At 42.6% G+C, this 26,328-nt stretch overlaps 1 protein-coding gene across 1 annotated transcript in view; it reads left to right on the forward strand.

Moving 5' to 3' along the window:
• FNDC1 (fibronectin type III domain containing 1) overlaps positions 1 to 25,520 on the forward strand; it is a 102,214-nt gene extending 76,694 nt beyond the window's left edge. Inside the window, exons 15-23 of the mRNA XM_034963178.4 lie at positions 211 to 279; positions 2,359 to 2,502; positions 4,622 to 4,852; positions 9,879 to 9,987; positions 14,556 to 14,635; positions 18,359 to 18,388; positions 19,472 to 19,633; positions 21,187 to 21,309; positions 24,735 to 25,520. Coding sequence (XP_034819069.4) covers positions 211 to 279; positions 2,359 to 2,502; positions 4,622 to 4,852; positions 9,879 to 9,987; positions 14,556 to 14,635; positions 18,359 to 18,388; positions 19,472 to 19,633; positions 21,187 to 21,309; positions 24,735 to 24,850 — 1,064 coding nt within the window. The 3' untranslated portion in view covers positions 24,851 to 25,520. The remainder of the gene's footprint in view (positions 1 to 210; positions 280 to 2,358; positions 2,503 to 4,621; positions 4,853 to 9,878; positions 9,988 to 14,555; positions 14,636 to 18,358; positions 18,389 to 19,471; positions 19,634 to 21,186; positions 21,310 to 24,734) is intronic.
• Positions 25,521 to 26,328: the final 808 nt, after the last annotated feature.

A 26,328-nucleotide genomic window follows, 5' to 3' on the forward strand; every position in this document is an offset into this window, starting at 1 on the left:
CCTTTCCTGGGCCCAAAGGAGAGAAAGTCTGGGTTCCATTTCAGTGCTTTGATGATTTTCCTCCTGAAAAAATTATGGAGACTCTGGCCTTGGGGACTTGTTTTCATGACCTGCTTGAGGTGAATGAATTGTCACGCTCTGGGGCCTGCTTCTGAGAGAACCCTGGAGAAGGAGCGCTGGATGACCGGTCCTTTTCTCTGTCCTCACTAGATGAGTTCTCAGGCTTGGAGACCGACACTGCAGTACCTACGGAAGAGGCCTACGTTATATATGATGAAGGTACAAACTGGCCTTTGAAAAATTATTTGCACACTTTCTTTCCTAATCAAAGGATCTGATTGTAACTATTGAGTGGATGATCTTGATGGAAGTTTCCTTTAGAGCTTTGGGCCGGTGGCGATGCTGAGGGCTGGCTTAGGGAAGGGTGGTTGTACCCCACGCTTCTTTGTCACCCCCAAATGCATATTTGATCTAAGAAAAACTGTGTGCTTAACACGCAGATGCAGCTTCCCATCTGGTCCCTGTGCTCCCCGTTCCCTCCCTCCCCACCCTCCTTGGACCCAAGGAATTCTGGAGTTATCCATCTGGGCTCCCCTTCAACCTTTATTTATAAAACTTACTTGTTTAACCAAGTCCAACTTCCTTACTTAGCTCTTCTCTTTCTTATTCCTTTCTTTTCTCTCCTTTTCTAATTACATAAAATATGTGATGCTTAGATCTGTTGATTTCTTATCATAGAATCTTTTCAAGGGTAGGTTTGTAAGATTAGGATCAGAGGCCGGCCGCAGTGGCTCAAGCCTGTAATCCTAACACTTTGAGAGGTCAAGGAGGGAGGATCACTTGAGCCCAGGAGTTCAAAAGCCGCCTGGGCAACATAACAAGACCCTATCTCTACGAAAAATTAAAAAATTAGCCAGGTATGGGAGTACACACCTGTAGTTCCAGCTACTTGAGAGGCTGAGACAGGTGGATTGTTTTCAGCCCAGGAGTTTGAGCTATGATGGCACCACTGCACTCCAGCCTGGGTGAGAGAGCAACACCCCATTTCAAACAATAAAACACTTTTTTTTTAAGGTTAAGAATACAAAGTGCCTTGGCCAGCATCTGGGAGAGTCATTCAATAAGTGGTAACTAATGGTATTATTACACTTAGGACCTTGTGATTGTTTTGTGTGATTTGGAAGTTGCCTCTGCAGTTGAAGAAGTTCTTAAAGGAATCTTGTCCACACCCAGTGCTGGCCTTTGACACCAGGGCTCAGGATTCTCACTTTTGAGGTCCACCTTTTCTGCAATTATTCATAGCTCTAATTGTCTTAAATCACAACTGTGCAAACAATGTCACCTTTGATGTGTTATTTATTCATAATAAAGCTCGATGTAGTGGTTTAATCCCAAGGTTTTCAAACAAAAACTGACTTAAAAGAAAAACAGCAGATGTTAGAAAGCAAACGAAGATTTTTTTAGCACCTTTGAAAATACTAAGCATCTTTCTTATCTTTGAACAGTTTGAAAAAGGGGCAGTTTTATTTTCTTTTTCAAATGTTAAAGGATTAGTTGTCTTGGCAGGATTAATCCCACCCCCCATGCCCAGAAAAAGTTCATACATGGGAGAAAAAAGAATTTTTTTTTTTTTGAGATGGAGTCTCGCTCTGTCGCCAGGCTGGAGTGCGGTGGCGTGATCTTGGCTCACAGCAACCTCTGCCTCCTGGGTTCAAGTGATTCTTTTGCCTCAGCCTCCTGAGTAGCTGGGACTACAGGTGTGCGCCACCATGCCCAGCTAATTTTTGTATTTTTAGTGGAGACGGGCTTTCACCATGTTGGCCAGGATGGTCTTGATCTCCTGAACTTGTGATCCACCTGCCTCGGCCTCCCAAAGTGCTGGGATTACAGGCGTGAGCCACCACACCTGGCCAAAAAAAATTTTTTTAAGAAAAAATTTCAAGGTTATTTTTTGATGTTACCTTTTATTCTCTAAAAGGGAACATTATGCAGGTAGAGCATGGCTTTGGGCCAGTGCCATGAGCTACAATGCTACAGTGGATGGATTCTAAGGTTCTCTCCAGCTCTGAGTCTAAAACCCCATTTTTCTGGTCATATGTGTTTCTTTTTGCCTTTTCTCTCTTCTGTCTGCAGCTTCTTTTCTGCAGGGACAGAAATGGGAAGAAATAGTATTTTAGTAGAAACAAATTACGTTTGGGCATAACATTTATTTTGGTGTGTGTGTGTGTGTGTGTCTGTGTGTGTGTGTGTGTCTGTCTGGGTTTCAGCCTACAGTTGAATGTAAGAAGGTATCATTTGACTATAGACAGTGCTCCTTTTCTGGCAGTGCCCAATTACAGAGGCTTCATATCATTTCAGATTATGAATTTGAGACGTCAAGGCCACCAACCACCACTGAGCCTTCTACCACTGCTACCACACCGAGGGTGATCCCAGAAGAAGGCGCCATCAGTTCCTTTCCTGAAGAAGAATTTGATCTGGCTGGAAGGAAACGATTTGTTGGTAAATATAATGTCCTTAATCAGAGAAACATGGGTTTTTAACTTTTGGTCTTTGAAGAAGAGCATTACTAATCTTTTGGCCTCGCCAAGGCAGTGCATTTTGAGAAGTTTTCCCAGAATGAAGTTTCCACTGGGGATAATTGAGTGAGTCAGTCTTATGTAGATATGTATTATTTTGCTTTCTGCCAAAATCAGAAGAGGGGAGGATTTGGTGTCCAACAGAGAGAGCTGAGAGAGACTGCCTTGCATAGACTAAGAGTAAGAAACACTTAAAAACCATCTGGACCAGGGAACATGAGTGTTTTTATTGTAGCCAGTTTTTCTACGACAGGACTTACCACTGGGCCTTGTGTGTGTACTGTCTGTTAAATTCTTCCTAAAAGGTTAGCTGCTTACTGAATTGAGCCACTAGTGCCTATAATGTCATGGAGGGGAAGCTTTTTTCTTTCGTTATTTCCTATCACTTTCATTAGCTTCAAGGATTTGGGATCTAGAAATTCATTTTACTCTTCTTTCTCAGTAATTAAAACAGTTTCAATAGGAAATTCTGTGAAACTAAACTGCATTAAGTCTTGCAAGTCTTCTTTTCCCATGCCCTTAATGAACCTCATTAATGAGACAGCTGGATTAATATATTACTAAGTGGAGACAAGCAACAGCTTAAACTAATATCACACTTTTCTGTTTCCAAAACAACTGTTCTGCCATGAGCAGAGAACAGCTCTTGCTAGCCAAGATGTAGTGACTGAGTGTCTAAACCACACATACTTGAAGAACAAGAATATTAATTTGAGGTGGCGTTCCTGAGGCAGACACTAACACGGGTCTCTGGCATGCAGCTGCCAGGCTGCGTTTACCACATGCGCTGACTTCTCTCCCGGCAGTTCCATGACGGGAATTGAAATGCTTTCTGTGCTATTATTAGCTGTTCCACAGAACTCCTCTAAACGCTAAAGGCTTACTATTGTCTGGCTCTTTTCATAAGTCTACGACTCTCTAAAGCATAGGAGCCCACTCCCCAAACTTCCTGATAAGACCCATGGACAAGTTCTAAAGGCCTAGCTTCAGACTAATTTTTGGAAAACACTGCCTTAGCTGTGTCCCAGGGACTCTGTATCTTTGTTCTCATTAGTTACAAAGAACTTCTTGACTTCTGCCTTAGTTTCATTATTTGCCCAAAAGTCAAATAGAGAAGCTAAAAACTGCATTCAGTCCAAATAGCCACTGAGAATGACAACCTAGCACCAAAAGATACAGTGGAATCTTCAGAAATTGCCAGACATTGTTACTGGACATCACTTGAGAGTTTTGCATATATAAAGCCCCAATCCCAAGTCCTTGGCATTTCTAATTTAGTGGGATATAATAGAAAGAGTTAAGGGCTGGGGGTGACAGCCTGCTGTCTGATCCTTGCATAGTGGGCACTCTCAGCATTGGCAGGCGAGATGGTAACATGAGGCCATCGGTTCATATCCTGCCTTACTCCCAGGGCTGTGTATCCCCTGAAATAATGTATGTAGAAAAATCTTCAGCCATCTGTAAATGTGAGTAGCTGTTGTTATACTGAGTAGTAATGTTGTAGACAGTAGTTCAGGCCGGGCCTTATGCACAGATGCTCCAGATTGTTGTGGGGGTTTATGAAGCTCTAGGGAAGGCCACCCAGGGTTGAAGCTAAAGGCTGCATATCTTGATCAGTATAGATTTTTTCCTGGTCCCAAGATAGTCAAGGAAATGAACTGTGTTGAGAGAATGCTAGTAAAGTGTTGGGTGGGCCTGACTCACCCTTTTCCAAATGTGGGGCACAGGAATGGCAGCTAGCTGCAGGCTTATATTACATTGAATTATAGTTTCATGATCTCTCAAAACCACTTTGAGGGCATAGTCATTGATGTCCATGGGGCAATAGGATCTTTTGGAATTACCAGATTGAAAGACACAAACACATGGATCCATTAAGGAGAGCTGGGGGTGTGTTTCTGAGCTTGGCATCAAGGCTGATGGAGCCTCCGTCCAGCAGGAAGAGACTGAATGGTGGGTCTGACTCTGTGGAACAGATGCTATGTTTCTGCCTCCAGAAAAAGCCTCCAGCAATCCAATTGGTTATCTCTGTTCTTTTCCAGCTCCTTACGTGACGTACCTAAATAAAGACCCATCGGCCCCGTGCTCTCTGACTGATGCACTGGATCACTTCCAAGTGGACAGCCTGGATGAAATCATCCCCAATGACCTGAAGAAGAGTGACCTGCCTCCCCAGCATGCTCCCCGCAACATCACCGTGGTGGCCGTGGAAGGCTGCCACTCATTTGTCATTGTGGACTGGGACAAAGCCACCCCAGGAGATGTGGTCACAGGTGTGTCCTAAGCAGATATCAGAGTTCCCATGATCTGTAGGTGGGAAATGTGGACAATAAAGAATGGTGGATGAGTGGATGGGTGCATGCATGGATGAGTGGGTTGGATGGGTTGGATGGATGAATGGGATGATGGATAGATGTCTTCCTTCAACTGGATTAAATATAGGCAACAATGGAAGCCTCATGGGGTAGGGTAAGGAGTACTGGATGGAAGTCAGAAGTCCTAAATCCTTGTCCCAGATTGATTTGCATGATCTTGAGCTCGGTACTTCAATTTTCTGGGCCTTGATTTCCCCATATGCAAAACATCACTACATCTCTAACATCCTGTAATCTTGCAAATGGCCAGGGGGTCCAGCTAGCCCCTTGCAGGATCAGATCCTGCAGTGAGCGTGACCATAAGCTCCCGCTGGGCCACACAGTTGTCCCTTTTTGGAGTCAGCCCTGGGCTTGTGCCTCTGCCTCTTTCTCTCCTTTCATGTCTGTTGGGTGCTTCCAGACAAATCTGGGTGCTTCTCAGTTCCTTATGTGGGAATAGGAGGTGATGAAAAAATGCCCAAGGATCTTGAGCCTCCTTGGCCTCTGAGATGTTTAAGTTCACTCTGCCAAGGACATATTTGAAGATACATCTTGAAATTTAGGTTCTTATGGAAAGAGAATTGATATTTTCTGTGAATAGTTGCAAATTTTTTTTCTGGGCCTCTGAGCTGTGTAAGAGGAAGAAGTATGGCTGTGGCTGTGTGTGTCTCTGACTGGGAGGTAGCGGTAGCATTAGAGGTCAGAGTTTGACATTCTCTGCCATTATTGTGCTAGTGCAGTTCGCACAATTCAAAATTTCTAGTGCTTGTCTTGGTGTTCCCACTATTATATCTTACAATGAAAAAATGTGTCCAAGAATATCCAAAGAGCATCTTCTCTTGTGGAATTTGTACAGCAGCGCAAAAGCTAGAATAAGGGACACAGAAAAGAAGGCTTCTAGGTGTTCTGCCAGGTGAGACTGAAGGGCGTGGGATGCAGGGAGGGTTTGGGATTAAGGGGTTCGAGTCTTTAGCAGAACTAAAAGTGCAGTCCTAGGTAGGTGCTACATGGACCGCCGTGAAGTCTGTGGTGTTCCAAATAGAATGCAAATCAATCAATGGAAGGAGGCAAGCTTGTAATCAAACATCCAGAAAAACTTTTTATTAATTGAACACACTTCAATTTTTAATTGCAATTAAATTTTTAAAAATTTAATTTTTAAAAGCAAGCAAGAAAGCATACAGAAAAATAATTTAAAACCTTACTTTAAGCTGTTTAGCTTTTGACCTCTTGCATAACAGATATTACTTAACATAAATATATCACTGCACCCTGATTCAAGGGGCTTCTAAGAAACATTGGCTGCAGAATGAGAGTGTATTGGCCCCACTAAACATGCCTCAAGGGTTCTTGCAGTGAAGAAGGAGCTTTCAGAGAACTCCCAACAAATGTCTCTGAGACTTAATTTAGATGTGATTTCTGTATTGTCCTGTAGAGGTCGGGCTTCTGAAACACCCATGCCTAGGCATTCCAAGCCATTCAAAGCTCCCTAGAGCCTTAGTGTCCTCACATGCCCCACCCTGCACCTCATCCGAAACGAAACCTCAGAGCCCTAATCATGAGTACTCATGACACTAGCATAAATAATACGGATGAGGTGTTTATAAGGAACTCCCAATACAGAGCCGTGCCAACTCCTGTCAAGCTGATTACTGTGGAACACTGCAGCACATGACGCCCTGTGTTGTGGGGGAAAACACCAGACTCCACAAGGCTCAGAGAGAGAATAGCGGCAGCTCGTCATCCATTAGTGAACCAAACACCGGCTCTTTCATCTGCAGAACAATGAAGCCAAGTGAATACATCCTAAACTTAAACGGAGCATCACATTATCGGGCCCCCTGCAGGGCATTTGAATCCTGCTGGCTACATGGATGTTGTGTGCTCTGCTCATTTTCACCTGCCATTCTTTCTTTCACAAGCAGTCAAGTCAATGTGTAATGAGGTGGTGCCCGAACAGTGTGAAACTCCTAGAATTCCTGCCTGCAAACTGTTGCTTTCCCAAATCACTCCTAATGAATGAAGTTATTACTTTATTAGGAGTGATTCTGTAGGAAATCACCAACGTGATGACCTCTTAGTTTTTCAGGACCAGCTCATCAGTCACTTTCAGGACTGGTTTTGATGAGAACAACAGAGAGATCAGGAGTTATGATGTGCTCAGCAAGCACCTTATCAAAATCCCAAAGCCCTCAAAACCCAGACACAGGATCAGCTGAGAAACCAGTGCCTTACCTGGGAAACGCAGGGTTCTGATGGAAGCCAGAGGTCCAAGAGTCTAAGCTTTGCCAACTCCATCGGAAGCTGGGTTTCCATGGCACACGTGTGACCTCCGTCCCCTCTGGGGTGGGCCATTGTGTGCAGCACCAGTGGAAGCATGCAGGGCTTGACTGCACTGTGCCAGACGGGAAATGCCGTGAGGAGGGCAGCAACTCTTCCCAAGTTCAATGACTCTCCTCTAGGGAACAGTGTGGGGAGGGCTCCAGGGTCCAGTTCACCTGGCTTCCAGGCCCAGCTTGCCCATCTGTTAGTTGTGTGACACTAATCAGTGATCATAGGGTGCTAAATAAAATCACGTGTACCTCTTAGGTGCATTCGATGTTATTGATCTTTTCCTTCTTCTTAACTTGTGTGATCTCTCTCAACCTCTTCATCTCCTTGCAGGCTTGTACAACATTTAGTGGTGGAATTTCTCAAGGCTTGGTCCTGGGGCCTCTTTTCCTCTTGCTCTGTCTTCTCTCCCCTCAGAGTCTTAACCATGCACATGGTTTTAATTCATCTCAGAAATGAGTCATTGATTTATATCTCAAGGCCAGGCCATCCTCTCCTCTGAGCCCCAAATAGTAAAATCAGATGCAAATCGTAAAATCACTTGATGTCATCACTGGGATGTCTCCAGAGCATCTCAGACTTGGTGTATAAAAAATCAGACTCATCCTGGCTAACATGGTGAAACCCCGTCTCTACTAAACATACAAAAAAATTAGCTGGGCGTGGTGGTGGGTGCCTGTAGTCCCAGCTACTCGGGAGGCTGAGGCAGGAGAATGGTGTGAACCCAGGAGGTGGAGCTTGCAATGAGCCGAGATAGTGCCACTGTACTCCAGCCTGGGCAACAGAGCGAGACTTCGTCTCAAAAAAAAAAAAAAAAAAAATCAGACTCACGATCCTTCCCATCCTTCCCATTCCCAAATCTGGCCCTTATCTGTGTTCCCATTTCAGAGAACTGTCCCACTTTCCACACATTTGCTCAAGCCTGAAGCCTTAGAAGCATCTTCAAGTCTCCTTCTATCTCACTTCTATATTCAACTCATCATTAAATCTGGCCAATGTTGCTGTCTGGATTCCTCTTGAACCCATCTATTTCTCTCCGTTAGATGCCGTGCTTATCTAAGCTATTGCCATCTCTCACCTGGTTACTGTAAGAGCTGTCTAACTAGACTGTCCCATCCACATCTGCACTCCCACACCCAATCCATTCGGCATTCTGCACAGGAGAGATGTGTTGAATATGCAGACCTAATTGTATAGGTTTAATGTCTTAACTGTCTTTCCCTTTCTTTTGGAATGAAAAGCAAAAGCCTAGCTTGGCTCAAGGGTGCTGCCTAGTTTTCCCATCTGTGCTGCTTCAGCTTCAGCTCATGTCACCCATTCCTGCCACTTATGGTTTCCAGCCACACTGCCTTCTCCCGGGTCCTCCCTCTTCAGTGTCTTGCCCAGGATTCCCACTACCTGGAATCCATCCCACCTCCTACCACACAGCTTATCTGCTTCTTATCCTTCAGATGTCAACTCCTTTTCTGTGACCCCAGGGAAGCTCTTTGTGTCCTCCATGGTGGGCCAGCTCCCGCTACACACCCTCTCACAGCATCGTGGACTGGTCCTGCAGAGCACTCAACTCAGCTGTGTCATTCTGTTTCCCAGTGCACCCTGCTGCTTCATGAGCTTCTGGTCACTACTTTATCTCCAGCTCTTAGTATAATGTCTGGCAAATAAGTAGTTGCACAACAAATATTTGTTGAATGAATCAATACTTGTGAACTTAGACAAGATATTTAACCTATTGCTAATACTCAGTTTCCTCATGTGTCAAAATGAGGAAGGCAATACCTACATACTAGGATCATGAGGATTAATCAAAGTCAAATTCAACTGAGAGTACCTAGTTGGCATAATGTTTGGCTCAAAGGAAGTGCTTGACAAATGTTTTCTCCTTCTGTGTACACATAAAAGACCTAGGATATGGGATGCGCTGAGCTGTGGGATGAACTTTACTTTGCCTCCTGGGACAGTTGTAAAGGCTGGGCAGGTGTCAGGGCCAAGGGTGCACCCACTGAGGTCTGTTATTAGCAAATAAGAGAGAGCAGGTTGGACAATAGAAAGAAGAGCTGCCTCACTGCTGTGATTAGACAGTGAGGGCAAGGGCAGCACAGATACTCAGCAATGAGAAATCGCAGGACAGCCTTCACCAAGTGGGCATGGGACCCCTGGGCGTGTGGGGTCTCTCAGCCCCGCACACATGCACAGCATCCACCAGCAACATTCTTCGTTTCCTGTGCAGGGCAATGGTGTACTATCTTACCCGGAAGTTCTTAAATACATGTGTGGAGGGCACTGCTTTTTTCTTCTACTTTTGTTTTTCTCTGTGTGATCAAGATGAGACGTGATTAGTTCTGAGGCGATGGGGAAGGCTGGGGAATGAGCAAGAGAAGTAGGGGGCCAGCAGGTCATCAGGAAGTGTCTTAGTTTTGTCATCCCCATCTGGATTCAGCAGAAGGTACCAGTGTTACATCCTATCCTGTCCCACAGTGCCGCGTGCCCTCCTTCCTGTAGTTCCCACGTGGAGCTGCACCTGCAGCTTTGCCTCACACCTGTCCTCAGTGGGTTACATCTTGTGTGTGACTTGGTTCCTTGGTGTCCATTGGGTTTTTCCTGTTTCCATTTTCAGGTTACTTGGTTTACAGTGCATCCTATGAAGACTTCATCAGGAACAAGTGGTCCACTCAAGCTTCATCAGTAACTCACTTGCCCATTGAGAACCTAAAGCCCAACACGAGGTATGATGTGTCAGTCATTTAGAAAAGATGAGACCCATGTGCATGGTTGCTGATTTGTTTTGGTTGGAAATGAAGGGAGGAATCAAAATGTTTTTGTGATTTCTTTGAATACCCTGTTTGGTTCTAATAGAATGTCAATGCATGCTTACCATATGTCATATAAGTTTCTTAGAAGAAATGACTGTATGTATTGTCATTGTTAGGCTATTGTGCTTATATTTTCCTCCCTGTTTACCTAAACACTACCTGCCATTAGGGAAAGAAAAGTTGTTATCTGTGTTGAAAGAATTGGTCCATTTTTAGTCCCAATATTGTGGCACTAGGCATCGTAACCTTCATATGTGAAAATGGAGCTGCAATCACTAAACACTTTAATGAACTGGTTCCCAAACTCTGTGACATAGAAGTTCACATCATTCAAGAAAGATGCATTTTACACATTTGTAGAGGTTATAAGCATGTCTTCATAAACTAGGCGTGGCTGGCCAGAGAATCATTTTGGAAGCCAGAGTTTATTGCCCTTGGCATGAAATAGGCAAAACTGGCTCCCAGGAGCACAAAGAGAGTGACTGTTCTTTCCCCTTTTATGCCATCTGGTTTTGGTGGTAATGACCCTCGGAAAGCTCCTGGGTGGGTGAGCATGGGAAAGCACCAAGCACTTGAGGGTCAAGAGTGGTGTGCTGGTAAACTGGCTCTCTGGGAAAAAACTTCCTTGGTTGATAGCATTTGCCAATTTCTATGGTGTAAATACTACCATTTTGGCCAATTTTAAGCCACCATGGGCTTGCAGACTTCCTGAATACTTAATGACTGGCTCTCACAAGCTGGTACAAATGGGTCCAGCAGACTGCTGTTGTGGGGAGCCACCATATTTGCCTAGCAAAGAGCTCGAAGTGAGGTGAGGGTGCACCCAAGGCCTCTCATTTTCTACACAGGCCGAGGAACATGGAGGAGGTTGGAACAAAATGGCCCTCATTAGACAGGCATGTGGTAAAGGGTGTAGAATCTGAACACTAGCTGTGGGCACCGAAAGGCTACTGAATGAGCTGTGAATTTTCTTCAAGACATTTTAATGTGCCATTTGGGCCCGCTTGAGCTGAGCTTTCATAAATTGTTATGAATTTTGGGATTTGGCAAATTAAAAGCAAGTAGTAAACCAGGAAACTGAGAAAGCACTTTTTAAAAACCTTTTCCCTAATAGTAATGGCAAGTTAATTTTTTAATCAATTAGAGAAAACAAAACCAACAAAATTAGAGAAAATGGAGTCAATGTCTTTTTTTTTTTTTTTTTTTTTTTTTTTTGGCGTGTGCAGAGTGACAATGCTTTTGCAGCACAGCCCTAGTATCAAAAAGCCAAGAGGCCTTCCGGAGGCCTTGCCACAGAGCTACTTACAATAGAATCTGAATCACAGCCTCCTGACTCGCCGAGTCCAGCGTTCTTTCCACAACTTCTGCTGCCAGACTGATGTTGAGTTTTGAGTCATGTCAGGAGGGTTATGTAGGGCGATGGTTTACTTGTTATTTCAACAGGTATTAGAGAATGTGCATGGCTCATTCAGTCAGTCCTTACTACACACTTCCTGAGCGCAAGGTGGAACATCTGGGCTGGGCTGGGGAAAATACACATGGCCCTGCCCTCAAGGAGCTTACAGTCTGGTAGAAGAGGCAGATTTTTTAAAAAACAACATAAATATAAACCTCCCCTGGTGGGTGTACGTCTCCAAGTACATCATGCTTTGAGAGTATATAATGGGGGATTTTTTTTCTTTATGAGCTTGGGGATAGAGAGGGGAGTCATATGAGGTTCTCTGGGAAAGTAAAATCTGAACCATAAGAATCAGTCATCCTGCAGAGAAGGCTGTGCTCCCAGCAGAGAGGATGTCTCAAAGAAGTGTGTGTCCTAGGAAATAAAGGAGGCCGATTGGGAGGAAGGGTGAGGAGAGGCGGGACAGACAGTGCCAGGGGCTCTTGGGTTGGCCCCACACACGCTCAGTGCCTTGAGGCAGAGGAGGAGCAGCAGCTGCTAATCTTCCTCTCCTGAGGTGCCCACCTGCTTATGTGCTCTTCTGGTAGAGACGCTGGCAGCTCCTCCTGCATTTCCTCAAAACCCTTCTGAGCAGCTGCTAAATTTTAGAGCTAAGAAAGTACAAGTGTGATGTAAGGACACTCATTTTCCCCTGTGTCACTAGAATGCAGATCATATCTGGGGAATTCACTTTCGTCATCTCAGTCTTCATGGGGGCTCTCTTGAGAAGCCAGCTTCTGAGTCAATACAGGGGAGACCAGAAGTCAGTCTACCCAAAAGAGGGGCCAGGGCATAAAAGTGAGCTTTGGTTATTTACAATTGGATCTTGCTTTTGACTTTAAGTGAGCATTGTCTACCTTAGTCACCAGACAGAGTCCCAAAGAACTCTTCGGAGTCTGCATATTTTAAATCCATACTTAAAACACACAGACTTGTCATGATTGAGGCTGTTCAAAAGAAGGTGCCAGAAACTTATATAAGAAGGCGAGGCATGGATTGCTTTTGTTACTTGGCTGAGGCAGAGACTATTCAGAGTATGAAATGTATACTTTTAGCCCATCAAAAAAGTTTCATGTAGGTTTTAAAAATGGAATTATACTTTTTGCTTAATTTCATATTGTTTTTCAGCTCAGCATATTTAAATTTACTTTGATAGCTTAGATGAGGTTTTAATGGGAATATGTCTTTGGAATGGTCACATGTGAGTTTCTGGAGGCCTAGAATCATTGTGTCAACAGGGAAGGTGGATTTGGAGAATATTTAGGCTTCAGTGTCAAAACAAAATCGATACAAACAGATCCATCTGAATAGTGGTTCTCAGCCCGTCAGTCACCCTTCTGCCACCTCCTTGATGGCATAGAGGCACTTCCCTCCTTGACGTTGACTACTCAGCAGAAGTGTCCCATGGAGCCCCTGAGTATGCATCCTTCCTTATGTTTTAATTTCCTTTTCAAAAAAAGTATCTGTAAAGTTTGCCCAGGACTGGAAATGTATGCCAAACCCACTGCTCAAACTGCCTGCAGAGTTTTGCCTTAAATAACTCCACAACCACTGCATAAAAGTACGCGTAACTGGGAAAACATGAGCTGCTGAGTGAATTGAGATTTGGAAACTCATATGTTCTTAATTGTGCATATCTTTTTATTTAAATTGCAATAAAAAGAATACTCCTAAATTAGATGCAAATGGCTTAGGAAGACTAATTTTACCCAATGGCTTTTCTTTGCTTTCTGTTTAATCAAACTCAAAGTAAAGTATCTCTGTTCTGAGGCCAGAGACTGCCTTGGTGATCCAGCAGCTCAGAAGGCTTGAGGCCAAGGCTGTTGGTGCAATAGGCCTAATAACCCTTTGCTCTCTGAATAGGAATAATTTGCTTTTTTAAAATGTAGTGCATTTTAATTAGTACATGGAATTTGTGTGCCTGACTTAATCAAATAAAGAATTTTATAACATTTAAGTGTGACATTCTTACTGGCCAAAAGCCAGATAAGAGGTCCCTTATGAGCTCTCTAAAATGACAGAGCCACCAGGGATTCTTTACCTCTCTCTTCATCTGTAAGTAGCTAAGCACTAAAAAAGCACATAAAATATCTAGAATCAAGAGGTGAGGAAAGCACAAAGATTAAGATATAGTGGAACACAAATGTGGTTTGGTCTTTATTACTTCTCTAACCACCATTCTTTTTCTTTTGCTTGTAAGAATGCAAATAAGATGCTTCGAGACTCAGTCTCTCTCCAGATGAGCTAGTTGACTCAGGCATCATGCTTTCCAGCACATTCTCTGTTCCAAGACAAAATTTAGCCCTACAGAAAAGCCTCTCTCTCCGGATCTTTCCCCCTTCCCCTTCTTGGACTTGTTTCTCTTTCCTTGAGGCGCAGAAGCTCGTAACTCAGTGACTTTTAAGGTGGTCCCTTCCCAGCTCCAGAGCCAACCACAGTGTTTCTCAGTGCACCCAATACACCATTGTCATGTTAGCTTCACTGAAGAGGCAGCCTCCAGCCAGGTTCATCCTCTCCCTGTCAACCATAAGTTGCGTGGTTGCTGGAGCAAACGTCCTGCTCTTTTGCATGGACTCCAGGGATATAATTAGGTTATAATTTGAATTCTGCTTTGTAGTGTTTTGCTCCACCACCCTCTCTCTCTTGAGCTGTGGGACTGAAGCGGAGTCCAGAGTCTTAAACCTGAGCGAGAGCAGGGCTAGAGGAGCGTCTCACCAGGGATGAGCTCAGGCGAGTCTGCGCAGAGCAGGGACAGTCCTGATGCAAAGGAACGTGTGCTCAGCAAGCAACCTGTGTTCTAATATGTCCCTTCTATTGCCATTAGCCATGTGTCTCTGCTATGTTAATTGTATTATTTAGAGAATTTATTCAAAACTGAGAAAGTTCAGAAAAAGACATGAAGAATCACTAGTGCTGTATGCGTTTGTAAAAAGTAGAACTCAAAGCCTGTCACGGTTCAGGTGTTCAGTAGTTTGGGAGTCTGTTTTGTTACACAGAAATCAAATACATGTCTCTTTCAAAATATATTTTCTTCCAACTTCAGGTATTATTTTAAAGTGCAAGCACAAAATCCTCATGGCTACGGACCTATCAGCCCTTCGGTCTCATTTGTCACCGAATCAGGTATGAATGACTTCACATTCTGATTTGTTTTACTTTTCTAGAAAATGAAATAAATAATCTAGCATGATGGCTACAATAGAATAAATCCTTACTTTTCTATTTAATGAGCTCATGTTGGATATCAGTTTCTAAAGTAAACATTATTTGCTTTGTGCTAGGTTAAAACTTGGATAATAAAATTAAAAGTAGTTTTCACGGGCTCTCTGAAGAACAGAAAGGTCAAATTCCAATGAAAGGAAAAAATCTAGATTTCAACAACATGGGAAAGATAAAGTTGACTCTATCTGTGCAAAACTTAGTTGCAGAGTTTTAAAAAAATTATTGCAAGCACCTGAAGAACACACAAGTCATGTGGCTGACAGGAAGTTGCCTTTCCAATGAGCCAAGACATTGGATTCCCCCTTTAGTAGAAGGCAGATATATCTTTAATTAATATTGAGAGGTTAATTACAGTATCATTCAGTCTTATAAGCAGTATCATTCAGAGCATGCCCTTGCATTTTGGGGTGCTGGTGGGCAGAGCTCTCAGTCCCTTCAAGAAAATGTTCCTGGTCAGGGGTGGTGGCTCATGCTGTAATCCCAACACTTTGGGAAGCCAAGGTGGGATGATCTCTTGAGACCAGGAGTTCAAGACCAGCTTGAGCAACACAGGGAGGTCCTGTTTCTACAAAAAAAAATTTTTTTAATTAGCCAGGCCTGGTGGTGCATGTCTGTAGTCCCAGCTACTCAGGAGGCTGAAAAGGGAGGATGGTTTGAGCCCAGAAGGTTGAGCCATAGTGAGCCGTGATCTTGCCACTGCCCTCCAGCTTGGGTAACAGAGTGAGACCTTGTCTCTGAAAACATAGTTCCTATGACCTATGGTCTAATGTAGCACATGCAGAGCCAGCTACTGTGACAGTTCTTGGCCTAGAGACTTTTCCATGTAGGAAGCCAGGCTGAGTTCAGAGCAACCCAGCTGAGCCAGCCCTGCACCCATCTTCTATTTGGCTAGGTTACCTTCTACATGCAGTCTGAGCCCAGAAAATGGGTCATTGGAAGATATTTTTAAGTGTAATGATTTAAAAATCTACTGAGTCAAAATAAATGAAAACATAAAATCTTTTGTAAGAATATGCTTTATACCAGAAATGTAGGCAAAAGACCTCAAACATGTTTTCATCTATTTATTTAAGAAATATGTTTCTGTTAGTAATTAGGAAACAGCAAGAGAAAACTATTATCTGTGGTTAATTTGCTAAAGTAAGGGATGTGTCTGTGATTATGACCACATTTCCTAAAAACAAGGTGGACCTTGGCAACTATCAGAATCAATGTGAAAAAAATATTTTAAAAAATTCAAATCCAAAAAGCTATCAAGAAACTCCAATCTGAAATCTTTCTGAGAGTAGAAGTGATATACACGTAACTTCTGGAGCTGCAATCTAAAGTTTTGATAAAACAGCTGTCTTCTACCTTCTCCTCCAAGAAAAACTCCTAACTCATTCTTTATGGCCTCCAAGGGATGGGTGAGGAAAATTCAAGGCCCCACCCTACCCTCTGAATAGGAATCTCTCTAGGAAACACTTTCAATGAGCTCCCAGAGGAGCCTCACACACATGAAAATTGGACAATTAACTTGCTCTGGTCATCTTCCTTTATTCCATCAGTTTATTCAAATTTCTCCTTCATTTTGTGATAACCTGCTGAAAATGGCTAGGCGAGCAACAGGCAAATGATAAAGTCAGTGAACTATGGCATTTGCCAAACACAACAATTGGAAAATTAATATAGAAAGTCAACCTAGTGTGTGACACAGGCTGTGCCATGAGTTCAGGGTTTTGTTGTCTGTGCTGGTGTCATTTTGTTTGTTTCACTCCACCTGCCCTGGGGTATTTGGGACTTTTTTGGCAGACTGCTGAACTTCAGTTCAGAGCAGGGGAGCAAAGCAAGCATTTGACACTTATGGCCATGGTGTGTCCCTCTATTTTGTGGATAGCAGAGGACATCAGAACAAATGGTCTGTACAAAGCACAGCCTAGGGAGATTTGGGGGTGATGGAAACATTTTGCAGGTTGATTTTGGCAGGATTCCATGAACCGATGCAGGCGTGAACAGTCATAGGATACATATCCTAAAACAGCAATTTACTGTATGATATTTTTTTCAAAAATAAAAAATGAATGGTCTAGATTTACCTAGTTCGTGGCATTTTATAAAAATGAACTTTTTTGGCTGGCCACGGTGGCTCACTCCTGTAATCCCAGCACTTTGGGAGGCTGAGTCAGGCGGATCACGAGGTCACGAGATCAAGACCATCCTGGCTAACACAGTGAAACCCTGTCTGTACTAAAAATACAAAAAATTAGCTAGGTGTGGTGGCGGGCGCCTGTAGTCCCAGCTACTCGGGAGACTGAGGCAGGAGAATGGCATGAAGCCGGGAGACGGAGCTTGCAGTGAGCCAAGATTGCTCCACTGCACTCCAGCCTGGGTGACAGAGCGAGACTCCATCTAAAAATAAAATAAGATAAAATAAAAATAAAATAAAAAATAAAAAATTAGCCAGGCATGATGGTACATGCCTGTAATCTCAGCTACTCAGGAGGCTGAGGCAGGAGAATCACTTGAACCCAGGAGGTTGAGGTTGCGGTGAGCCGAGATCGTGCCATTGCACTCCAGCCTGGGCAACAAGAGCAAAACTCCGTCTCAAACAAAACAAAACAAAACAAAACAAACAAACAAACAAAAAAAGAACTTTTTCTAAAGCAGAATTCCTTAAAAAGCTAGTGTCATATTCTCTTAAGTGGTGTTACTTGGGCTAAGGTAGAGACAGGTTTTACATTTGTTGAGGTATAAATGGCATACAGTAACCTGCACCTACTTGAAGTGTACATCTTAATATATTTTGAGTTGTGCTTATACCCATGAAGCCATTGTCACTGTCAAGATAGTGAGCATATCCGTCTGCTGGACAGTTTCCTCCTGCTACTGTGCAATGCAGCTTTCCCAAGCCCCTTGTCTCTCTAGTTTATAGGCAAACATTCATCTGCTTCCTGTCACTATAGATCAGTTTGCACTTTCTAGATTTGGGTATCAGTAGACTCATACAGTATGAACTCCTTTGACTGGCTTCTCTCACCTAGCATAATCATTTTGAGATTCATCCAAACCATTGTGTGTATCAGTAGTTCACTCTCTTTTACTAGTGAGCAGTATTTCCTTGTATGGCTGTGCTACAGTTTGTTTACCTAGTCAGATCACCTGTTGATAAACACTTGTGTTGTTTCTACTTTTTGACTATTACAAACAAAGATGCTATAAACATTTATGTGGAAGTGTTTGGATGGACATATGTTTCCATTTCTCTTGGATAAATGACTGAGTGGAATGGGTGGATTGTGTAGTAGGTGTACGCTCACCTTTTTAAGAAACCACCACACTATTTTCTAAAGGTAGACAATTTTTTTAAATGAGTACTGAATTATTTTGTAATACATAATATCAAAACCTTACTATTTTCAGGGATCCACAGCTTCTATGTAAATAGCAACACACTCTAACTAGAAAACAGTATTTCTCAAAAGGAAATATTTAGAAAATAAAACCAAGGAAAACGTTGGCATCTATCAAACCTTATCTTTTTCTTTATTCTAATTTGGTTAGCTATTTCAGTTACACTAACCATTTAAAGAATTGCATGATTGTGAAATATGGCACAGAGTCCATTATTTCTTTTTCATTCTACAGATAATCCTCTGCTTGTTGTGAGGCCCCCAGGTAAGTTTATCTTCTTGATAATCTGGACATTCTGGTAATCAAGTTGAATATTGAATATGAGATTGTTGTGATTACTCACAATTAGAAAGTCTGGACCATCTTCACAATTTTCTGTCAACTTCTATGCTTTCCTTGCACTCGTCATCCTGATCTTCTTTACTCTGTGGGAAAGAATGACCTGGGAATTTTAAAATAGAGCCATAGCAATCAACATCTATGAAAAAACACTATGGAGTAGCCAGTCCTATGAAACAGATACTTTATTTTCATGACCATTTGAATATTTTAAATCACTGGAAAGGTAGCAAAGTGCAACAAGTAAAACAGCAAGTTTTACATTGTTTTTCAAGGAAATTGAGAAAGCCTTGTTGCTTAACTGCAAATCAGGTCTTCTGAGTGGCAAGAAGTGGAGTCTATGCAGAGGGACCTGGGGACAGGATGGCATGCCCCAAAAGACCCAATCTGCCCTTACAGCTTATTTCTCTTGCTGTTTAAAGACTTCTTAACTCTGAGAATCCCTTATTGAAATGTGAATACTTTAAATATGTTCAGGTAAATGGAATGCCCCAAATGTACTTTAGTACTAAAAAAGACAGAGAAAGAGAAGGAGGGCAGGAAAATTTTGCTCAAAAAAGCCCTGCAAGGCTGGGCATGGTGGCTCATTCCTGTAATCCTAGCACTTTGGGAGGCCAAGGTGGGCGGATCGCGAGATCAGGAGTTTGAGACCAGCCTGACCAATATGGTGAAACCCCGTCTCTACTAAAAATACAAAAATTAGCCGGGTGTGGTGGTGTGCACCTGTAATCCCAGCTATTCAGGAGGCTGAGGCAGGATAATCCCTTGAACCCAGGAGGTGGAGGTTGCAGTGAGCCGAGATCGTGCCACTGCACTCCAGCCTGGGTGACAGAGCGAGACTCCATCAAAAACAAACAAACAACAACAACACAACACAAACAAACAAACAAACAAAAAGCCCTGTAAGGAAAGGAAGGTACAGGAAGTCAGTCCAATTTCCTGGCACTTTGTGTGAGAAGACACACTGTGGAGTGCTTACCCTTAGCAGGTGTGTTTTGTGTTGTCAAGGCGGTGAGCCTATCTGGATCCCATTCGCTTTCAAACATGATCCCAGCTACACGGACTGCCATGGACGGCAATATGTGAAGCGCACGTGGTATCGAAAGTTCGTGGGAGTTGTTCTTTGTAATTCACTGAGGTATACAATCTACCTCAGTGACAACCTGAAAGGTAAGTCTTTGTGCATGGTTGGCTATGGAAGGTATGGAACATTTTGATTTATCAAGTACAAACTTGGCACCCCAGGTGCATCGGAATGTTTATGAGGGCTGGAACTACGATTATGGCTCACTCTGCCTCTAATACAAACCAATTTTACAGATTCTACTTTGAGGATACTAATTTTTACACTGGCAACCCAAAAATATTTTAAAAGATTTACTATGTTGGCCGGGCACGGTGGCTCACACCTGTAATCGCAGCACTTTGGGAGGCCGAGGTGGGTGGATTACTTGAGATCAGGAATTCAAGACCAGCCTGGCCAACATGGTGAAACCCATCTCTACTAAAAAGAAATAAAAAATGAACAAATGAAAAATTCACTATGTCTTAGGAATGACATAGTGACTGGCTATGTCATTCCAAAATTCTATTAGAAATCTAGGGTTTTTTTTTTTTTTGCCACTAATACAATAATAATGAGTACGAGTGTGAGCTGGAATAATTGAGGAAAAGTTTCCTCTCCAGCCCCTGACACAGCCACAACTTTACAGAGAAAAAATGTAAATGGTGGAACATATATCAGCAGTAATATTTGTTCTGTGTCCTAATAAAAATCACATTGTTTTTATCATGGTGGGAGATTAAAACAAAGAATAACTCGAGTGCTTTGAGCTGCTAACACTTCCTAATGCGATTTCTATTCAGCTGGCTTTTCACTGACCCACCGACACAGCAAATTTGTTTTTTATTTTTAAACTTGCACAACTTTAAATTTTTCAGTGTATACATTGTTAAAACTTTACCTCAGCTGGTCTACATTTTGTTGTTGGTCAAAAATATATTTTGGACATTTTTTGTTGTTTTTCTTTTTCTTGTTAGTAGTGATCATTTAAAAACTATCAAAACAAAGTCCCTCCTTCGACCCCAACCCTAGCAATTTATGTGTATATACTTCTCCCCACAAGTGCGGTCTGTCTCTCTCTCTCTCTCTGCTCTTTTCTTTCTCTTCCATCACTGTCCTTTTCCTCCCCTGCTTCAGAATTCCTAGGAGAGGCTGCATAACCATGTGTCACATCCCAGGATTGGGAGAAACAAGTTTGTCCTACTGTGCAGCCATGGCTCAGGACCATGGACAGCGTCTCATGCCACAGGCCCGCCCCCTCCTAGTTACACATGAAAATAGATTCTTCTATTTGTATAGACCTTCCTGCCTTTCATAATAACTTCATGATGTATTCTCCAGCTATCATAGTTTTCATCGTTCCTTTTTTTTTTAGAACTAAGGAATAGAAAAGTCTACTCGAAACTGCCTATAGTGTTAATGCTGTAGTTCCAACTTACTGGACATCATTAAGTATTTAGCATACTTTGATCTTGCTGAATTCTTACAACCTTTATGAGATTGGTGCCATTATCACCATTTTCAGACATGAAAAATACAGCACACACAGTTTAAGTAATATGCTGAATTCAAACAGTCTCCAAAGCTTGTGCAAAAAAACTCCTAAACCAGTTGTGACTTTCTGTACCTAGTCATGGACTCAATCAATTCCTTCATGCAGATACATTCTACAGCATTGGAGACAGCTGGGGAAGAGGTGAAGACCATTGCCAATTTGTGGATTCACACCTTGATGGAAGAACAGGGCCTCAGTCCTATGTAGAAGCCCTCCCTACTATTCAAGGTAATACAAACAAATGCCTGATATATTACCCTGGGAGGTGGGAGAGAAGGATTAATAGAGGGGGAAAATCCACAGTAGGTCTGCCTTTGCCTTGTCATTCGAAGATGGATGTTGGCAGCACTTAAGGTCATAAAAATAAATAAAATAAAGAATCAACAAAATACTTCCCTTATGTATGGGTGAGGGGGTGAGTCTCAAGGAGGTGGGGAATGGCATGAACAAAGGTACGGAGAAGGCAAAGATAAACACACATGCAGACCTACCGTGATATGTTTCAGGAGGTAACGTATAAGCTATTTGATTGTGGCATTATAAGGTGAAGACAAAATACACTAATCTCAAAGGTTAACAATTTAATGTTACTAACTCTCTCGGTCTCCAAATGAATAAACAGAACAACTGAGTACAGTCTAGCACCCTTTTGACTATGCACTCAGCTCTGAGTGATCAGGTATTTTCCAGACATGAGATGTTCTGATTTGCTAAATTTTTAGATTGGAAAAAATGCTGTAGGTAGCTACATGAATTACCCATTTTCAAAAAATAAAATACAGTAAAATACAGAAAAGAGTAAAATAAGCATATTAGTCAAGGTTCTCTCATCCAAAGAAAAAATCAATAGGATCTATCTCTCTCTATATATATCTATCTATCCACCCATCCATCTATCCATCTCTCTCTCTCTATCATCTATCTATATCTATCTACTCATCTACCTATCTATCCATCTATGTATGTATGTATGTATCCATCCATCTCTCTATCCATCTATCTATCCATCTATGTATGTATGTATGTATCCATCCATCTCTCTATCCATCTATCTATCCATCCATCCATCTATCCATCTATGCATCCATCTATCTATCTATCTATCTATCATCTATCATCCATCCATGTATCTATTATTAATCTATCTACACATCTACTTATGTATGTGTGTATCTATCCGTCCATCTATCTATTCATCTATCTATCTATCCATACTGTCTATCCTTATATTTATAACTATCTATCCATCCATCTGTTCATCTGTTTGTCTATCTCTCTATCCATCATCTATCTATCCATACTTCAATCTGTCTAACCACCTATCCATGTATCTATTTATCCATCCATCCATCCATCCATCCATCCATCCATCCACCCACCTCTAGGTATCTATCTATCTATCTATCTATCTATCTATCTATCTATCTGTCTGTCTGTCTGTCTGTCTGTCTATCTATCTATCTATCTATTCACTTGTTTATCTAGGTATCCATTCATCTGTCCATCCATCTATCTATCCATCTGTCTATGTATGTATGTATGCATGTATGTATCCATCCATTATCTACCTATTCACATCTATCTATCTATCATCTGTCTATCTATCTATCTATCTATCTATCTATCTATCTATCTATCTATCTATCTATCATCTATCCATCCATCCATCTATCCTATCTATCTATCTATCTATCTATCTATCTATCTATCTATCTATCCATTTGTTTATCTAGGTATCCATCCATCTGCCCATCCATCTATCTATCCATCTGTCTATGTATGTATGTATGTATGTATGTATGTATCCATCCATTATCTACCTATTCACATCTATCTATCTATCTATCTATCTATCTATCTATCTATCTATCTATCTATCTATCCATCCATCCATCCATCCTATCTGTCTGTCTATCTGTCTGTCTGTCTATCTATCTATCTATCTATCTATCTATCTATCTATCTATCTATCTATCTTATTATTTTAAAGAACCATCTCACACAATTGTGCAAACTGAAGTCCAAAATCTGCAGGGTAGGTTGTCAGGTTGGAGATCCAGGGAAGAGCTGATGTTGTAGTTCAAATCCAAAGGCCACTTGCAGGCAGAGTTACCTCTGGTTAGGGGAACCTCAGTCTTTTTCTATTCAGGCCTTTGAATGATTGGACAAGGCCCACCCACAATATGGAGGGTCACCTGCTCTAGTCAGTCTGGTGATTTAGATGTTAATCTTGGCCAGGCACTGTGGCTCACACCTGTAATCCCAGCACCTTGGGAGGCTGATGTGGGAGGATTGCTTGAGCCCAGGAGTTTGAGACCAGCCTAGGCAACATAGTGAGACCCCATCTCTACAAAAAATAAAAAAATTATCCAGGTGTGGTGGTGCATGCCTGTAGTCCCAGCTACCCAGGAGGCTGAGATGGGAGGACTGCTTGAGCTGGAGAGGTCTAGGCTGCAGTGACCTACAGGTGACCTAGTGATCTAGAGGTCTAGGCTGCCTTTTGGTCAAAGAGCCATTTGGTCTGTCCTGCAAGTCTGTCTTGGTTTTGCGGCCCCACTGCAAGAGGACAACAGACTGGGTAACAGAGCAAGATCTTATCTCCAAAATAAAGAAAAAGAAATAAAATAATAAATGGTAATCTCATCTAATAAATAGTTTACAAAAACATTTAATGTTGGATCAGATATATAGCCTAGTCCAGTCGACACATAAAATTAACTATTACAACAAATCTACAAACTATATCACCTTTCTTCATTTTTTTCTGGGTCTTACAGTCCCTCAGGGTTACTAGTGCCTGCATTATCCATATTCCATGGTGTCCCTATGACTGTGGTCATGGGACTGGCCCTGAACAGAGCTGCTGGGTATTCAGCACACTCACTGGTGGAAGGGCAGGCAGCTATTTATTTGGCAAAAGTAAACAGGGCCAAGAGTGTGAGAGCAGTTACTGAGTTTCCAGAAAAATTTTTAGAAGGTTGGAGCATCCCTCCTACTTCAAGGGAGAAATGGTCAGAAATGCTACAGGTTTTTTTTTGAGAGATTTCCTTGAAAAGACTAAAAATCTACCCCAGAGTCCAGGAAATAAGCCTTGGAGGATAGAGGTAAGTTGGGGGCCCTGAGCTCTGTAAGGATGGGGCAGGAATCTGGCTCAATGTCATCCATCCAGGTCAGGGCCTGCCCAGTAGTGAGTGCTGACTAGCAACTGGCTAAAATTATCTTCCTCCGTGGGGAGAGAGAGATCATGCCATCCTAGCTGTGTCACACATGTGTGGGGACTGGACAATCTCTACAGATCTGTTTGGGATAAAGAAATACTTTACACTTAGTCACTGGGTTCCTATGGAGGAGGCCTGAGCTGGTCCCCAGCTCCAGCATGGCCCCTGAGTTACAGCTGGGCTTTCCCAAAAGGCATAAGAGACAGGTGGGGAAGACCCCACCCCAGACTGGGGTTGGGGCTGGGCCCGAGGTCCTGGCCCTTCCCCAGGGCTATGGCAACTACACACAAAAATGGTTCAGTTTATTTGAAAGTAGCATTTTGTCACAAGAACAACTTACCAGAGGCCTTCTGTCTGAAGGAGGCTGTAAGGATGAGTTCTACCTGTTGGTTCAGGGGCCTCTGATGCTTTTCCCCTCTCCTGTTGCCCTTCCAGGCTACTATCGCCAGTATCGTCAGGAGCCTGTCAGGTTTGGGAACATCGGCTTCGGAACCCCCTACTACTATGTGGGCTGGTACGAGTGTGGGGTCTCCATCCCTGGAAAGTGGTAATCACAGGACCGTCATGCTGCAAGCTTGCCCTGCCCAGCCCCACCAACTAAGTCGCACTAGGGGATGTGAGCAAAGACAGCCAGCGTGCTCAGCCCCACTACCCTAGGTGCCAGGAAGGTCACAGATGGACACTGGCCGTTCTGGTCATCTCAGTCTGGAACTCAGTCCCACTTCTTGGCCTGGACAATGAACAGGATTCAGTTTTGCTGTTAACTTTGCTTCTCTACTTTTTTTTGTTTGTTTGTAATAGCACATCCCAGAGACATCAGAAACCAGCAACTGATTCAGTGTGATTTCCAGACTTTTTAGGCATGAAATTTGGACACTTCAGTATTTCCAGGAATAGCATATGCACGCTGTTCTTGCTTCATGGAATGCTACATGCTTTCTGTTTTTCTCATTTTGGATTTCTCCAACACTAACTGAATTTAAGCTTCAGGTCCCTTTGTATGCAGTAGAATGGAATTATTAAAAACACCACCAAAGAAAATAAATATATCCTACTTGAGATTTACTCTATGGACTTACCCACTGCTAGAATAAATGTATCAAATCTTATTTGTAAATTCTCAATTTTGATATATATATGTATATATGCATATACATATCCACACTTGTCTGCAAGAATATTGATTAAAATTGCTAAATTTGTACTTGTTCACCAGATAAATGTGTGTGGGAATTTTTGGGCAAAAGTATTGTGTATTAACATCTTTTAGAAGCATCCAGGGATACATACTGTGCATACTCCAGGAACAGTGGAAGGTATGCATTCTTTTTGTGGGTGCTGCGGGGCTCTGAAATGATGAGGAGGATGAGATACCATCAGTATCAGTACTAGAACTGGCCACAACATTGACCACTGCACACCAAGCACTTTCCACCTGAGGCGATGATCTTTCCACATCCACGGGGAAAATATATTTGTTGCCGCCATGGAGGCATATCCAGTATGTTCCAGATGGATAAAGATTTTAGATCCTAAATGATTTAAAAGTCTTGTTTTTAAGGATTTCCTTTGTCTTTCCTTCTTAGCTCAACATCTGCTCATTGAAATAGAAGCATCTTGCCTCTCTTGACTGTAGCACAAGAGGGTTTATTTAAAGACATTTCATTCTGATTATTATTATTATTATTTTTTTGAGATGGAGTTTCACTCTTGTTGCCCAGGCTGGTGTGCAAAGGCACGATCTTGGCTCACCGCAACCTCTGCCTCCTGGGTTCAAGCGATTCTCCTGCCTCAGCTTCCAGAGTAGCTGGGATTACAGGCATGCACCACCACACCCGGCTAATTTTATATTTTTATTAGAGATGGGGTTTCTCCATGTTGGTCAGGCCGGTCTCGAACTCCTGACCTCAGGTGATCTGCCCGCCTCAGCCTCCCAAAGTGCTGGGATTGCAGGCGTGAGCCACCATGCCCAGCCCTCATTCTGATTATTTTTAAAACATGCTGTCCTTTCCATAAGCGTGGCTGGTCC

The sequence above is a fragment of the Pan paniscus genome, chromosome 5 (assembly GCF_029289425.2).
Source record: "Pan paniscus chromosome 5, NHGRI_mPanPan1-v2.0_pri, whole genome shotgun sequence".
Classification (NCBI taxonomy): domain Eukaryota; kingdom Metazoa; phylum Chordata; class Mammalia; order Primates; family Hominidae; genus Pan; species Pan paniscus.